The 17,366-nt window shown below is 37.1% G+C and overlaps 1 protein-coding gene across 8 annotated transcripts in view; it reads right to left on the reverse strand.

The window, feature by feature from the left end:
• CEP128 (centrosomal protein 128) overlaps positions 1 to 17,366 on the reverse strand; it is a 144,176-nt gene that overhangs the window by 47,897 nt on the left and 78,913 nt on the right. For all 8 annotated transcript variants that reach the window (XM_075103641.1, XM_075103640.1, XM_075103642.1 and 5 more), the window contains one exon: positions 1,883 to 1,932. In XM_075103641.1, coding sequence (XP_074959742.1) covers positions 1,883 to 1,932 — 50 coding nt within the window. The remainder of the gene's footprint in view (positions 1 to 1,882; positions 1,933 to 17,366) is intronic.

Raw genomic sequence — 17,366 nt, forward strand, 5'->3', positions numbered from 1 at the left:
GTTAACAAAGGGTAAGAGTGCCAGTTTCAGCTATGGGAAATGCCATATTTAAAGAAACTCTCCCTTTCATCTTACTTCTTATACTTTATATATTGAGATGCAACAGCTTAGAGAGATTCAGCCATGATGACACAAGTTAGTTCTTGCAACTACTTGCTAGCAAAGCTGTACATATTCAGCCACTGGAAGCAGAAAACATTACAAGAACAGAGGATCCTAGACTGGGAACATTTTGAAATATATTGACTAAGCTGGATGTAATACTCTCTAGTAATATAATAAATTTTTTTTGCTGAGTACTTTCACTGTGAAAGCATGGGCATCTGAAGGAGTAGAAAACTGCTAGCAAGCATTTGAATACAAAAATAGCAGTCAGTAGTACAAGTCACACACTTAACCAGAGCTACCTGTTAGGGAAGGGCGTAAAGCAATTTGATCAGGAACTTGACAGACCATCAGAATTACAGGCAAGCACGTATATGTACACAAGACAGTATTGTGATGCAACTTTCTGCAGTATAAAATTACTCTGCATTCAATCAGAAGTAATATCATTAGAACAATTTGTCAACTATAGAGCTTCAAATGAAAGCAGATGCAGAATTGCTTCACATGAAAGGAGATCTTTTACATTGATGTAACTAGATATGCACCTGTGTAAACTGCTTGCGCAGACAAGCTCTCAGCCTTGTTGAACTTGAGCTGCCAGAAATCTAGGCCAAGATTTTTGTTTGAACAGGAAACAGCTGGATTGGTGTGTTGTGTAACTTTTGGGTCTTGCAACTTGTCTCTTCTTACTGGATCAAACTGTTTCTACACTAACTCTTTGATACCTCTAGCCTTCAAAATGCCTTCTATTTATTATACGAGAAGAGAACGCTTATCTTCAAGCAAACTACTATGGTTGACTCAGGTCAATACGTAATTTCATTTTCCTTAACAGCTTTATCTTCATTAATTCCCTCATAAATACACTTACAGAATGCTGTTTCATTGCTACACTCTTCATGTTCTAGATAAGTTTTTTATACTCATGTTGGGTACTGTTTGCTGTTATCTGTTGTTAACAATTTCCATTTTTTCTTCTGTATTGTGAAGAATACATACACTACCCTCCCTAATAACCTCCTGAGCATCACAGTTTAGACATTCCAGCTTGGTTTTGCTTTCCTAGCCATTTTCGTTTCAAAGGAGTATGTTTTCTTTGACTGAAATGCTTAAATACTATTTCAAAGCTGTGCCTAGACTAAATCTTACTTTCTAAGTGCAAATTAAAAGTGCTTAGCACAAGCAGCTTTACTGCTAGATGCCATACAATGAGGATTTACTACATTGCATCAAGTCCAAGCGTACATCAAATGGTCCCTTCTTCTTCAGCAAGCTGATTATGGACATTTAGTGTTTCAGAGATTTAAAATACTGACTTAAAATCTTTTACTTTCAGTTTTATTCAGAGATATAGAAGAAAGCAACACAGCCCAGAAAACCTAACCCAACAAATGAAGCAGAATATAAAGCATTTTTGCAGTTCTGAATGCAGATTTGTACTGCCCCTATTCACATACAGTTTCACTGAAACCAGCAGTATAAAATAACAGTACAACTTCAGTATATAGCATGACTTAAATGCAGTGTTCTTTTCACTGATGGACTAGAATTATTGACTCATAGGAGAATGCTGACTACTCTAATGTGCAACTTCATTGGTGGGCAGAAACTCAGCAGTGAGTATTACCAAGTATCAAGTCTGTATTTGGCTGCATATATTTCTAAAGCTGAATTTAAGGTACAGGGGAGTTCAGAAAATCGTATTGTTGTAATATAATTTAGTAATTTTAAGAGTGACGAAAAGCTCAGCTAGTTAATTAAATAGAAACTATACCTGGAGAGCTCCCATTTCTTCCTCTCTTCTAAGGGTCTTCTCTAGTAGCTCTGTAAAATGAAAAATGGAACTTGTAAATTCAACTTCCTGTCTCATGGCCTGACAGAAAAAGTACTGTGTAAAACAGTCAGTGAGCTTTTTTGTTTTACAGCTTTCACAGCATTCCTTTTCAGCTGATTAAACTAATTGATGAAATGTGTCAGTGATATGAGTGTTTCCCAGCATGGGCTGTTGAGGTACCTAAAAAACAGCCACAAGAAGACAGTTTGATTGGGAGGGGGGGGAAAAAGCATTAAAATTCACAGAAAAACTTGCCTATGCTTAAATCAATCTTTTGGTGTATTTTTAGAATTGCATGGAAAAAAGCAAAGAGATTTACTCTGAAAATTTATTAAAACAGAAGTAGATTACCAAAGCTATGCAAGTATATATGTGAAGATACTCCAGGTTACTTTTTTTAATAACCAAGTAACATCCCCAAGGGAAACGAGTATAGGCATAGACAGTTTTGACTATTACCACAATAATTAACTTCTCTCACTAAAATGGAACAATTTCGATAACAGAAATAGCCAGTTGGCTGTAAAAAATATTAGAAAAATTTTTATAGTCTTAACACCATAAAATCGCAATATCTTGTATTTACTTGTGTGATAATTATGTACACTGGCACGTACATCCACATATGTAACATTTCATGTTAGAAATTAATTTCTGTGTCAGTTCTGCGAGATGTCACATGAGTTGTTTTTCTATTTTATTTCATTCACATGCTTTTATGATAAAAATTATGTTTTTGATCAATTGTACCATATTCTGGGAAACTTTAAAGTTATAACCTCATGGAAAGCATGAAAACAAAAAACATGCTGCAGGCTTATTACTATTTTAACTATCAAAAGTTTACTCATGAGTTTTGCATGAGAACAACACTGCTTTTAACTAAGCCAGAGACCAACTTTGAGTCAAGATAAGTTTACTAGCAATTAGGAGAGTTATAGATTATTAAACTGTCTTGACAACCTCATAGGACTGAATTCTAACTGTTAATACCCTCAGCATCCAAGTACCAAACAGCTAACTGAAAGTACCTGTGCATATTTCCTTAAGAAGTAAAAATTACTGATAAATGCATAGTTCAGTTATTAAAGATTAGCTTTAATAATTTGCAATAGAAATAACTTAAAATATTCTACCGACATAAATTTGCCTTCTTTCTTCTATTTCTCTAATGTTTGTGGTTTTTTTGTCCTTTCTTTCATTATGAAGCCTCCTTGTGAGCACCATGACCTGTTACGCCTTTTTCATAGTTCGTTACTCATTTCTGACTGCATGTCGGTTATTTGAGACTTGTTTTCAGGCACCAGCCCTTTAAAAGCAATGTAGATAATGTATAAAATATTAGTTCTTTCTTTCACAAGCAGAGAGATTGACTTGCTGCGTTTTCTTCCTAGCTTCTACGCCATTTTTTCAAATCCTTTCTTAAAATTAATAAAATTACTGTTTCTCCATCTTCTTTTGGCACAGTCATGTTTTTCTGGATTAGTCTTTGGTATGCTTTCCAGTACAGTGACTCAACTGCCATATAAATTACTGTAGCTAAATGTGCTGCCATCAACATCCGTTAGTGCAAGAATTTGGGTTTGGAAAGTAGCTGCCCTGTATGTTTTCTTTGGGTATATTCCAGTATTGTAACTGAGTTGGTAAAATTTTGTATTGTAATACTAGTATTTAAAAAAAAGAAATGAGGAGGGAGGAATAAGTCTATGAGAAAGGGATGGAAAATGAAAGATTCTTCCCCATCTTCCATCTGACCAAAAAAAATTCTAAGACTTCACTTTGCTTTATTTTCATTTGAAGGCAATATTTGCAATATTTGAGGTTCTGTTGTACAGACGTTATTGTTCTAAGCCAAAAGGATATTATCACAAGGTTCTTTTCAAAGGCCTTTTATAAATGTAAGGAAGTTGAGCTAGCTTCTGCTAACAGTCTCTAGATTTGAAAGTTCTGCATCTGAAATTAGGGATATCTAGAATCCATTTACTTTATTGGATGACTGCCTAAATTGGCTGTCCTGCGGGATGCTTCATAAAATTCTGTCCTCAGAAGGGCAGGTGGTGTTGAAGTGGTGTTACTGAACTGACAAGATATACCTACTTTACAGTGTCACCCTTTATGACTATATATGTAAGAACCAAGCCCTGCATTTAAACTGATGATTCCATTTACCACTCCATCTAAAGTAATAGCACATTTTCTCCAAAGATGAAGCAAAAAAGAAACCTATTAAAGCAACATATATTAAACAGCTATACAAAAAGTCCCATAAAAATACAGCATGTTGTATCATTCTTTTAAACACTGCTATTTATAATGACAGAATATCTTTGCTTACTTGATCTGAAAAGTTCTGTTGATTTGTTTTATAATTTGTAAAACACTTCCCATATTTAAGTTCTTGTGCAAACATGTTTTATATAGTCAGTGCCAGAAAATAACGCTACAATAAATTTAAGGTAGAAAAACACATTGTGTCTGTAATAAAGCAAAGATGGACACTAGCACTAGTGGAGGCTCCTTTCGCTCATTCTGTGAGCAGCCTATGAGTTTCTCTAATTATAACTTTCTTTCCTAAAGGAAGTTGCACAATGACATGAATTTCTACATTTGTGAACAATCCTGCTATGATCATCTTTCAAGGCCTAATGTAACCACAGGGTTCTTGGTTTTTTTCAAAGCAATAAATCATTATTCTCATGGGGCCCAGAACACATCAATTTATAGATTGTCTAGAAGAGTCAGCATTAATGAAAAGGCATTACAAAGGCACCTTCAGGCTTTGATGGTTCTTCCCAAAAGATGAATAATATATGGACGAAGACAACAAGAGAAATGACTTTTGGAAATAAAGACATTCATCAACATTTTTTATTTTTTTTTTAGCTCAATATGAAGTTCGCAATCCTATAAAAAGCTGTAAGATAAAACTATTCAAAAAATCGAATATTTATCTGCTGTTTAATACCGCTCAAAATGAACAGCAAGTTCAGGATATTGTTTGCAAAATTAAGAATCATACTTCTGTGTAGTTTTACAAAAATAATTTATTTACAGTGGTTAAACTCCAAATCATTTAAGGTTTATATCTCATTTAGCTATGTGTCAGTGAACACCGAGTGTCCTTGCAGCTATACCACAGGGGCTTAGATTTATCTGATCAAACTTCCAGGAAAGATACAGGTTATGATTTAAAACATTCCATAAAAATCATTATCTTTTGCAGTTTGCCTGACTCTGAAACAACATAGTATGTTGCAAAATATTAACCTGGAGATGAAGATTTTATATGCCATCATAACTCTCAAAGAATTGACAAAAAAAGGTATGCAGTTATTCAGACAGACTTTTTTCACACACAAAAACACACCTCCCCCAGTTGTAATTTTCACTACTGGTGAAAAGTATCAGAAAATAGATATAGGAGCAGATATTTATTGATTGGAATGAGTAAAATACAACTGTATTATCTTACTTACTGTAGCTGATCCATTAATATGCCAACAACTAGCTCTAGAATGTTAAAAAGCAATTTAACTCTACCTCTGTGCTGGGGGTAACAAAGCTGAGAAACAGGAACTTGACTTTATATTACCTGGAGCAAGCAACTTCCTGAGAATTTGAATTAAAAATCAGAGAATTATTTCAGAAAGAACACTAAACAGCCTTCATTCATTATTAAGTAGGAACTGGATTTTAAACACTGCATGACCTCCCAATTTAAGAAACTGAATATAGTGACAGACCACGTTCTGCTTCACATTCTCTGCAAAGATTGAAGTGCCAGAGAAAAGTCAACAAACTGGATCAATACCAGATGTGTATGTTCACCACTAAGAATTTAAATTTGGTACCTGCTAATTCACAACTTGTTCTAGCAAAGGGGAATGCACAAATACAGAACTGTACACAAAATCAGTTCTTATATCTAGTCATAGTCAAAAATGCTAAAATGTGACTCAGATTACTCTGAAGTTGACACTTCAGTTCAGTTCTGCATACATAGCTAATATGCTGTAAAACATTCAAGATATCTGCAAGCTGCCAGAAGATCTGTCTCAAGACTCTTACCCTTCTGAAGCACCTGCAGGTCACACAGGAAACTACATAGCAACTCATACAGCACACAATATACTGCTACTATGTGGCATTAAAACAAGAAATCCAGGTTATTTGTAGAAAATAATAGTAGTTTGGAGAAAAGCATCAATATATTTTTTGCATCATCAAGCTAAGAACAGTTCTCCTCCAAAACACAAGTCAAGGCTTTCAGTTACACATTATATTTCCCAAATGTTGCAACCCTAGAAATTTGGGGTTTCATGATACAGAATTGTATGGCAAACTCTTGAGAAATTACTTAGACACCCTGATCATTTTATCTTGTAATTTGCTATGATCAAAAATTGCAGTATATTTATTTCGAGTCTTTCCTATCATTCTCACTTCAAATACACATCCCATGGCTTTCAATCATCATTTGGGTAGGTTTCCCACAAAGCTGCTGAACAGATACTGCAGCATTCCTGTAGATGCACAAGGCAGGCAAGCAGGTTTCCATCAAGTCTGAAGGAATTTTCAAGTAGCTGAGTAAACCAGTTTCCCTCAGCTAGAAATTAGTTATCCCGCACACGCCTACACAGCAAAGTTTAATCGCATTATTATACCACTTACAAGTTCTTTCCTTCACACAATGAATCTGACATGAAGGCCCTAGTTCTGGGGGTGAATTAAGCTGTTTCTAACTGAACCAGTATAAGGAAAATATTTCAGAATACATATATTCATGGCTTATAGAGACAGAACAACTGCAATTTCACCCTGTACCTGTGTTAGTATGATTCTAGTGAATGGCTTCACAGTACCATGACAACAAGTCATGGTCCAGAAACACTCAATACTAAAGATGTTTCAATGAGGCTGGACCTTTGTACAGTCAGGCCAGACACCACAAATCACCCTGGCACTAAAACAAGTGAGATGTAAAACAGTACTGGGACTTGCTTCAAACTGCTCTAATTGAAACAGTACTTGCTATGCGTGTAAGCCATTAAGGGAATTCCTACATAAACATGTTATTACCTTAAAAGAGCTCTAAAGAAATAGATATTTCTTAGAACCTTAATTTTTGATAGTGTAGAACAAGGCCCATAAATTATAAGCATTTCAGAATGCGTTTATGCAAGATTTAAAGAAAAAAATTAGTCTCTGAGTCAAAGGTGATACTGTTTGATTTGAATACAACCTACATTATCTCTAAGATACAGAATATTTCTGCCCTGCTAGTTCCATGCCCACCGCATTCTCATGTTTAGTGAATGAAGTTCAAGATGGGAGAAATCTCAAAAGTTTGGGGTTTTTTTGGAATTATATTCAGACGGTTAATAGTTTTTATTTAATAGCTTTCAAGGCCAAACTCCGTGGTCACCACATTTTTTTTTATTTGTAGCTTCTGCTAAACATAAAAAATGATTTTTAATTCTGATCAGAGCTTTCTAGTCCATTAGCAAACTGTTATATTAACATTGAGCACATTCCACTATCTTTAAAGATTATAATTCAGTTACTACCACTGCAATCAATGCACTGCTCATCACCACCAAGAATGAAAACTCTTCATCTGTACCTAAATCAATAATTTTCTCACTCACATGTAAAACAACCTCCAAACTCAAAGGAATGCCATTTAAAAAAAAGGGATTCCCTTTTGCCATATTCTTTGCCTTTACAAATTCTAGCAATTTATTAGCTACTGTACTCTTTAGCAGTAGAATTAACATACTCAGTATTTCAGAAGAATGTAATTTACACAAAACTTGGAAGTTTTTTTTTTAAAATGAACTCATTCCTTTGTTACGTTTTAGGTATACACTTATTTTTTCTGTGGAATTTCAAAGCATATTCTTAAACCTACAAGGGTGCATTTGTTTGCATTAACCTGAAGCAGCACCCACAGTCATAACAGTGAATAAAAAAGAGGCATCCGAACCTAAGAGAGAAGCAAACAGTTCACTGATCAGATTCCCTAAGAGACTTATTGCTATGCAGGAAACAGAACATGCTGTGATTTCTTTCTACTCCCTGAGGCTTAAGCAGGTTTGATATTCTTTAGCACAACTTTAAAATGTTCCCATCTCCAGTGCTGCCCTGGTCTATATTTCCTTATTTGCAAAGAAGCTAATTGCTTTTGGGAAAAGAATAACATATAGAAAGGGAATGTAATCATTTGGGATGCGTGAGGGACAACAGAGAAGTGCAACTTGAGATTCACAGATAATTTTCTATTAAAGTCATACTTGTGCTCATGACTTTTATGAATTAGTGGTATCTTACTGGGTCAGGCATAAAATCACACAGCATACACCCCACTTCAGTCAGTAAGCACAAGTGGATAGTAAGACAGGAGGACAGAAAAAAGGTAGTGTTATTTACTCTAATGGCAGCTCCCAGTAATGAGCAGCTGAGAAATTTCCTAAGAAACAGGACTGCACCTGGACCATCTACGATGTATCTGACCTACATGAAATTGACTATTTCTTCATTAAACCTATATCTTGTTTTGGATGCAACAATGAGTTTCTGTAATTGAAGCATGCACTATGTTAAAAAGAAAAAGCTTCCTATTGTTTTAAAGATTATGTCTGAACTGCATGTCTGGATTTATTTACATGTCTTTACGGTCGTCTTTACAGTCTTGCTCCTAATTTGCTTCCTTCAATAATTATTTCTTATTTTTCACACCATTATTTCTCTTTATTATTTCCTTTTCACTTTGATTCATATCTGATGCAGATACTCAAAATGAACTATCTCCCGTAGTTCATTTAGAAAACCTCTTCCAACTTTTTGTTTGTCCCAAGAAGCTGTCCTAAATTCTCCTTGTTAGTTCTATAACCCCTCTGTACCTACCATTACCTGAACCATTTCAGTGTCTGCTTTACACTGAATTCAGAAGTATTGCACGGACACAGTTTAAGGATACAAGATACTATGTTGAGTTGCTATAATGCTTTCTACTGTCTGAATATGCTTGCATTGGAAGAGTTTGTCTGAATATGAGATTAAATACATTCAGAAAACTATACTACAAGATTACCAAACAAGAAATTACAGGTTCCAATGTGCTGCTTATGCATTTTTAAAAGAGGCTTTTATCAAAAGAATGAGAATTTTTTTTCTAATGCTTACATAAGAATTTTTAGTTCTATTCCTGGCTCTGCCACTCCTGTTAGTATCTTCCTGGGAAATTTCCTGTGCTTCATTTAAAAATGGCTAAAGAAAATATTTCTGTCTCTTCACAGAGCTGTTGTGAGGCTTCAAGTGCACTAAAATCCATGCAAAAGAGATTATGAATACAACAGGTGATAACAGAATGAAATTTCATTATGTCTTAGCAATTACCTAAATTATTAGCTGGGAGAGAAATGTTAAACTATGTCTACCGTATTTATTTTGGATCATATTGATGCTCAGTTGAAAGCTGCTGTAGGAGGAGGGAGGGTTGTGGGGTTGTGAATATATACATAGTTAACATATCCTGAAGAACAGCTATAAGTAATCAATCCGTTGTTTTCCTTTGAATGACTCTTGTGTACCAGCAGATACGCTGCAGAAGATTCCAAACAGCTGCTGAGGTACCCTAGGGATTCTAGTTAAATAATGACTGAAGAACAACTTCCCAAAGGAAGCATCGATTCCTAGATGCTTCAGTAACTTCCAGTAAGTTTCAGTAAGAAACACTTAGTGACGCAGACGTATCAGAAGGCTAACCTTGAAGTCATAAAATAAAAACGTTGTCTTGTTCCGAATCAAAGATGGTTCCATTATGAAAATGTGATCAAGGCACAGAATAACGGTCTTCCAGCTCAGTGGGGTTGCACTCCAGAAGGTGTGTATTTATTATCAATAAAAAGTTTACATATATTAGGGGTGCATGCTCAAAAAGTTTTTACTGGTAAGAGTATGCAATCAGAAAAGTTTGGAGACTACTGCTCCATATTAAGAACCACAGAACAATCTCACTTCTGGAGTGAGCCAACTATGGCTGACAGTCAGCATTCAGATTTTGAATTTCAATACAGGCATCCAATTTTCTTAAATCTGAAATGTTTTCTTGCCCACTGTTACTCCCACTCCCAGTAGGATGGCGGAGAGAATTGGAAGGTTAAAACTGGGAAAACTTGTGGGTTGAGATAAAGACAGTTTAACAGGGAAAGCAAAAGCCATGCACGCAGGCAAAGCAAAACAAGGAATTCAGGCACTGCTTCCTGTTGGCAGGCAGATTTTCAGCCAGCTCCAAGAAAGCAGGGCTCCATCACACATAACAGGTACTTGTGAAAACAAACGTAATCACTCCAACTGTCCCCCCCATTCGTCCTTTCTCTCACAGCTTTATGTACTGAGCATGTCATATGGTGTGGAATATCCCTTTGGTCAGTTGGGGTCAGCTGTCCCGGCTGTGTCCCCTCCCGGCAGAGCACGGGAAGCTGAAAAAGTCCTTGACTAGTGTAAGCACTAGTTAGCAATAACTAAAATATCAGCGTGTTATCAACATTATTGTCATCCTAAATCCAAAAGACAGCACTATACCAGCTACTATTGAAGAAAATTAACTCTATCCCACCAAAACCAGCACGCCGAGGTATCGTTTGTTCTCTGAAGTAGTGTTCAAATAAGTAAGCTGAATTCAAGCCAGGATAGAATTAAGGGTCTCCTCTAGAATCTGGTGAGATGGTACATCAAAAATCAACACAGCTGGGACAGCAGCATATAGCTGTTAACTCAAAGCACTGAGAAATTGGTGAGCAGCCACTGCAGAGCTGTAGAAAAGCAGCCACTTCTCCTGGGCATGAAGCCGTAAATGTCCTATGTGAGAGAGTGTCCTTGCACTATGGACATCAATCTCCTTCATCTGCTGTAGGATGATAGGACCATAGCTTTTCTTATTTGAATCCTTTACTAAACCATGATTTTACTGATAGTGGTTTTCTCTATGGGCTAAAGTTCTCTTTTTCTCTATTTAATTATTTCTTAAAAATATATTTTAATATATATTTCAGAATAAATTAATAATTTACACAAAAAGATGAACTTTCTTGCCTGAAAACAGGAACTGGCGATGTCAAGAATGGTTCAATGAAAGAACATTTGAACAGAAATATGGAAAATTGATCCAGTAAAGCAAAAGTTTATCTGAAGGGCATGGCTTCTGCTGTGAAAATTAAAATGGGACACAACAGAAAGCAGTTGTCAAAATTTAAATTTTTTTCAATAACTTCTAATTGATATCTTAGTCAGCTGTTTTGAAAACAGTGTGGAGTTTCAGGATACTGTCATTTCCTGATTACAGGTTAAATATCTACTTATAAAAACTACATCCATAAATCTGCAGTAACCAGAAGCTTGCAGTGAAGATTAAAAACAAGTCATACAGTCATTGGTTGAATCTATCCTCAAATTATTTAAACAATACAAAAAAAAAAAACCCTAATAATTGCAAGACACTCCTATCTTGTAACATTCTTTATGTCCTGTATAAAATATACCTGTCAATGGTCACAGAATCCCAGGTTGGAAGGGACCTCAGGGATCATCTAGTCCAACCTTTCTGGGAAGAGCGCAGTCTAGACGAGATGGCCCAGCACCCAGCACCAGACGACTCTTGAAAGTATCCAACGTGGCTGCATCAACCACTTCCCTAGGGAGATTATTCCAATGGGTGACTGTCCTCACTGTGAAAAATTTGCCTCTCATGTCCAATCGGAATCTCCCCAAGAGCAACTTGTGTCCATTCCCCCTTGTCCTCTCCATGTGACTCCTTGTAAAAAAGCAGTCTCCACCTTCTTTGTAGCTACCCCTTAAGCACTGGTACATGGTGATGAGATCCCCTCTGAGCCTCCTTTTCTCAAGGCTGAACAAACCCAGCTCTCCCAGCCTATCCTTGTATGGCAGCTTCCCAGTCCTTTGATCATCTTGGTGGCCCTTCTCTGGGCCCCTTCCAGCCTGTCCACATCCTTTCTGTACAGCGGGGACCAGAACTGGACACAGTACTCCAGGTGTGGCCTGACAAGCACTGAGTAGAGTGGGATAATGACTTCTTTATCTCTGCTGGTGATGCCCTTTTGATGCAGCCCAGCATCCTGTTGGCCTTCTTGGCCGCAGCAGCACACTGTTCGCTCATGTTGAGCTTCCTGTCCACCAGGACCCCCAGGTCCCTTTCCACAGAGCTGCTCTCCAGCCAGGTGGATCCCAGTCTGTACTGCACTCCTGGATTATGTTTTCGCAGGTGCAGGACCTTACACTTGTCCTTGTTGAACTTCATACGGTTCTTGCTGGCCCACTCCTCCAGCCTGTCCAGATCTCCCTGCAGAGCAGCTCTCCCTTCTGGAGTGTCTACTTCCCCACTCAACTTGGTGTCATCAGCAAACTTCATCAGGCTACACTTGATGCCATTATCCAGATCGCTTATAAAGATGTTGAATAACATTGGGCCCAGTATCGATCCCTGGGGGACCCCACTTGTGACAGGTTGCCAGTTTGAGAAGGAGCTATTTACCACCACCCTTTGGGTGCGGCCTGTCAGCCAGTTCCCCGCCCACTGCACAGACCACTTGTCTAGGCCATAACGCATTAATTTCTCCAGGAGGAGACTGTGGGGGACCGTAACAAAGGCCTTGGAGAAGCCCAGGTAGACAATGTCCACCGCCCGCCCCATGTCAACCAGACAAGTCACTTTGTTGTAGAAGGCCACCGGTTTGTCAAGCATTTTGTGAAGATTACCAATGCTTACAAGGCCATAAATGCCAGTGTTTCTATGTCTTGATTTTCCTATGAAAGGCAACTGTTATCATGTATATAGGTGTTGATTACTCATGAAGCAGTAACATTGCCAACTAGTGCTAGAATGCAGGCAAAAATGTTTCTATTATAAATAAATCTTGAGAACAGACCTTTTTAAGAAAATCTAACCTACAAAGCTAGAGAATAAGCACTTCAAATTTTACAAGAGGCTGAGGCTAGCAAACTTTTACCCTAACAGTATAATAGTACATTTATGCTACAGTGAAGTTCTTTACTTAAAGGAGTTAGCTAAACAAGCTAACTTGTACTAATGACTGTGGAATTACTCCTACTTCATGTCCCACAGAAGCTAGTGCAACCCCAGCTGAAGAGTGCTAGCACTAAGCACTCCAGTTGCACCAGATGTGGTCAGATCACATCATAGATTGCATTTGCAGATTGTGTTTGCCAAAAGGCATGGAAGACTCCTTGCTCTCTCCCTCTGGTTGCGCACTGCTCTTGCTTACTTTCTCCTGGCAAAAATGTTGGACCTGGACCTCCACAAGGGTCAATTTATTTCATTACAATGAGAACAGAGTATACTGGCAAAAAGCACAGATATTCCTCTGTGGCTAAGAGTGAGTAAAATACAGTTATAGAGGGGTCCAATGAGGAGCAGACACGAAACAAGGGAAGGAGCAAGTAGCACAGACGGGAGTTAAAGAAATAGAAATAAGAATTTAGCCTCTTGTCTGCAGTGACATCAAATGGCTCTGTTGAATAGGAAACTGCAGTCTGACCCACTAATTCATGATTATTTTTCATCTGTGTGTGTGAGCTATAATCACACCTCTGCCTTCAGCAGAGGTCTACCCAAGCTAACTGACCAATGGCTTTTTCTCCCATAGTTTTGATGCGAAAACCTATTAAATAATCTGGAAAAAAATCAGCATTATATAAACCAAAATATAGTCTGAAATGTTCTCAAAGTGAGGTCATCAGAATAGTTGACATTTTAAACAGAAAATACAGATGAACATTCTGTTTTGTCACAGCATACAATATATAATTGTTACAATTCTTTCCTGAATGGAGAAACATTTCCTTTGTGATGATGAATAAAATCTTCCAGGAGTACACAGAAAGAAATTGAAACTTAATCTGTTTTCATTCACTAAGTGGAAGCTTGAAAAGATAATTTGTCATTTCTTGTTTTAGAAAGTTATGTTGATATGTTTATGGGCATAGCAGCTACATAAAAATTATGGTATGGCATATATAAAAATGACAAAACAGGAAATTGAATGCCACTTTCCTCATTGAGTTCTCTGTCTTAATATCCTAGGCTTTTCTTTTTTTGATGTTTATCATCCCAACCATATTTATGCATACCAGCAAATTTCCTTTTGGCTACATCTGAAACGCAGCTGCATATCTTACTGCAAAAATACACAGAACTGATCTTGGACCTAACAGCTAAGGAAGGGTCAAAGATTAGGAGTATCAAGTTTTTCGAAGCAGCTACTACAACTCATTTGAATTGAAGTAACTGGGCAGACCAAAGGAGGCTGACAGCTGAAAAACAGAAAGTTTTCCTGGCTGTGGATACTTGTTACTCAAGATGAGTAATTCTTTGGAGCTTAAAAGTCTGTTTCTTAATAGGGCTTTTTGAAGATCAGAGCTAAACAACCCCTTTGCAACATTCAAAGCAAAGGATAGCAGATAACATAGGGAGCTGAAAGATACTGGTCCTGAAATTAAGTTTTCCTACCAATCTTGGAAAAACAGGAATCTTTTAGCAGCTTGGGCATTTTAATAAACTCTCAAAAGAGTAAAGTTTACAAAAAAGATATAGCTCTGTGGGACTCAGTCCTTGCCAAGCGCTGTAAGAAAGTTTTTAATTCTACTAGGTGGCCCTATGCACCACTAAGACCCAAACAGCTTCTAAAAAAACACTTACTACAACCAAGTATACACACAGAGAGGTCAGTGTGTCTCACAGCAAAACACAGAGCTTCCCAAATTTACAGAATTTCCTTCTTTGTAATTAGACAGATATTAGAAACCACGACATAATGCAACTACCAGTTACACAAAACCCCATCCCCCCACATGTGCTTTAGAGGACTATGGAAGAAACTGTAAGCTGGCAATTATGAAGAAAGCCATAATAGTAACTCTTATTCCTAATTTTCTCAGTTGTAGTTACGCTTTGAGTTTCTTCCTTGGTTGGATAATCCTGTTGTTGTACTATCCCATGGTAACTCATGATATACAAATGAGACTTACCAACTCAGCCAGTAAACATTTTAACTTCCTGTGACTAGCAACATTTAACTTCACAGAATCAGAGAATGGTAGGGGTTGGAAGGGACCTCTGGAGATCACCTTGTCCAACCCCCCCTGCTTGAGCAGGGACACAGGAACGCATCCAAGAGCATTTTGAACATCTCCAGGGAAGGAGACTCCACATCCTCCCTGGGCAGCCTGTGCCCCTGCTCTGGCACCCTCACAGGAAAGATTTTTCTCATGTTTTGCTGGAACTTCCTATGTTCCAACTTGTGCCCATTGCTCCTTGTCCTGTCATTAGCCCCATCCTCTTGACACCCACCCTTAGATATTTATAGGTATTGATGAAATCCCCCCTCAGTCTTCTCTTGTCCAGGCTGAACAAACCCAAGTCTCTCAGCTTTTTCTCATATCAGAAGCGCTCCAGCCCCCTGACCATAATGGTGACTCTCTGCTGGACTTGCTCCAGTAGTTCCCTGTCCTTTTTGAACTGGGGAGCCCAGAACTGGACACAGTACTCCAGACGTGGCCTCACTAGTGCAGAGTAGAGGGGGAGGATAACCTCCCCATACCTATTAATGGGACTTCAGATATTGCGCCACTTAGTATCTAAACTCTTATTTGGAAATTTCTAATATCTAAATGCAATAACTTATTATTCTCTCCATGTACAAAAATCTACAGTGTAACAACGCTAGTAATTTTTTCAGAGAAAAACATTTAATTCATAGATTTGAAGAAAAAAAATCCCTCCTATACTTTAAAAGCGTACAGAATATTAAGACGAGAATTATATTAAACATTTAAGTTAGCAATTGCTTTTCATGCACAAGGGATATAAACATATATTGATTTTCCCCCCAATTTAACAAACTGAATAGCAACACCAGAGCTTTATTTTCCTCTTGTGCAGTGGAGTATATGCCATTTTCAACAGACACTTGACTTTTTATTTCTGATCAATCTAATTCCTAGAGACCAATCACAACAAAATCAAATTTATACTGCTGTTTTCCCTGAGTAAAAAGGTAGGATGGCATTAGTCTCAGAATTGAGATTAGATGGAGAAATTAATATCTATTATAAGCAGTATAATGAACATTATAAAATTTTATTTGTTATGTGTTATGTTTGTTATAGAATTGCTTATCCCATTCTCCAAACACTACATAATTTCTACAGGCAGAGACATTCAATTAACATTTAGCAAAGAAGTGGCAAAATTACTGTCAGAATCCCACAAAAATGCCACTGTAAATGGCATTGTGTAAATGTGTGTAAAACACATTGTATATCCTACACACTTAGTTATTGTACCTATTTATGTCATAGTTGCATGTCTGTTTAGTCTCAACAAAATGCTAGGAATAAACCAAAGTTTGCAAAGCTGAAAGAATGTTTGATACAATTTTTATGATAAATGCCTCTTGTAGCATACTTTATAAAGTCTGTTGACAGACATCTAGAAAGAGCTTTTAATAGCTAGGGAATCACCTGCTAGGTTAGGAATGAATTCTCAATAGTGGCAGGGATGGAGAAGCACCAAGCAAATAGTAAATATGTTTCACTGGATATGGCCCTGCAGGGTATAACTTTTATGAGACATAGGTTAAAACACGCACTGATCTGCTTATGCCTCTTGAGACCTCTCTGCAGCAAAGTAGTCCCTCAGAATATATGCTCAGTGTTGAAAATCCATACTATTTGCATAAGATTTTTATATCTTTTAGCAATCTTAATAGATGGCTAATCTCTCTTCCCTTGTGTTTTCTATGTTACATAAGATAAAACACAGTGACAGCAAATTAAAGCTCCTGAGCCTAAACGTAGAGGCTTAAGCCCTAGCTCTAAAATAATGTTTTGCACTGTGAAAATATGGCTAGATTTTTTCAGAAAATAAGAAAATAACCAAAACAAAAAGTTGGTTTTGCTTTTCAGAAACTCTTATATACCTCTTACACAAAAGTTTGTATCCTTTTCTGTGGATTCTGTAATTTTTCCCCTTTGTCTAGTATAATTTCACTTTGCTGCAGCGTTACATTTTGCTGCCAGCATATTTATTTCAAAAGATCTTTTAATCAACATAAGAACCAGATGTTTTTTTCTGTATCACAATCTACAGAATTAAAAATGAAAATAAAACGCAAATCATAGACAACTTAATTTCAAAATAATCTTTGAAATTAATCATGCTGGGTTTCTCTGACTATATGAAGCTTCCGGACTGCATCTTTTCCAGCCCTATTATTTACACATAGTATAATGTCACAGTGCAAAACACAACTGTTCTTACACTATACACACTTGATCCTCAAAGTTAATTTCTCCCAAAGGACTAACTGTATCAATTGCTGAGATT

This window comes from Phalacrocorax aristotelis, chromosome 9 (genome assembly GCF_949628215.1).
Source record: "Phalacrocorax aristotelis chromosome 9, bGulAri2.1, whole genome shotgun sequence".
NCBI classification, from domain to species: Eukaryota; Metazoa; Chordata; class Aves; order Suliformes; family Phalacrocoracidae; genus Phalacrocorax; species Phalacrocorax aristotelis.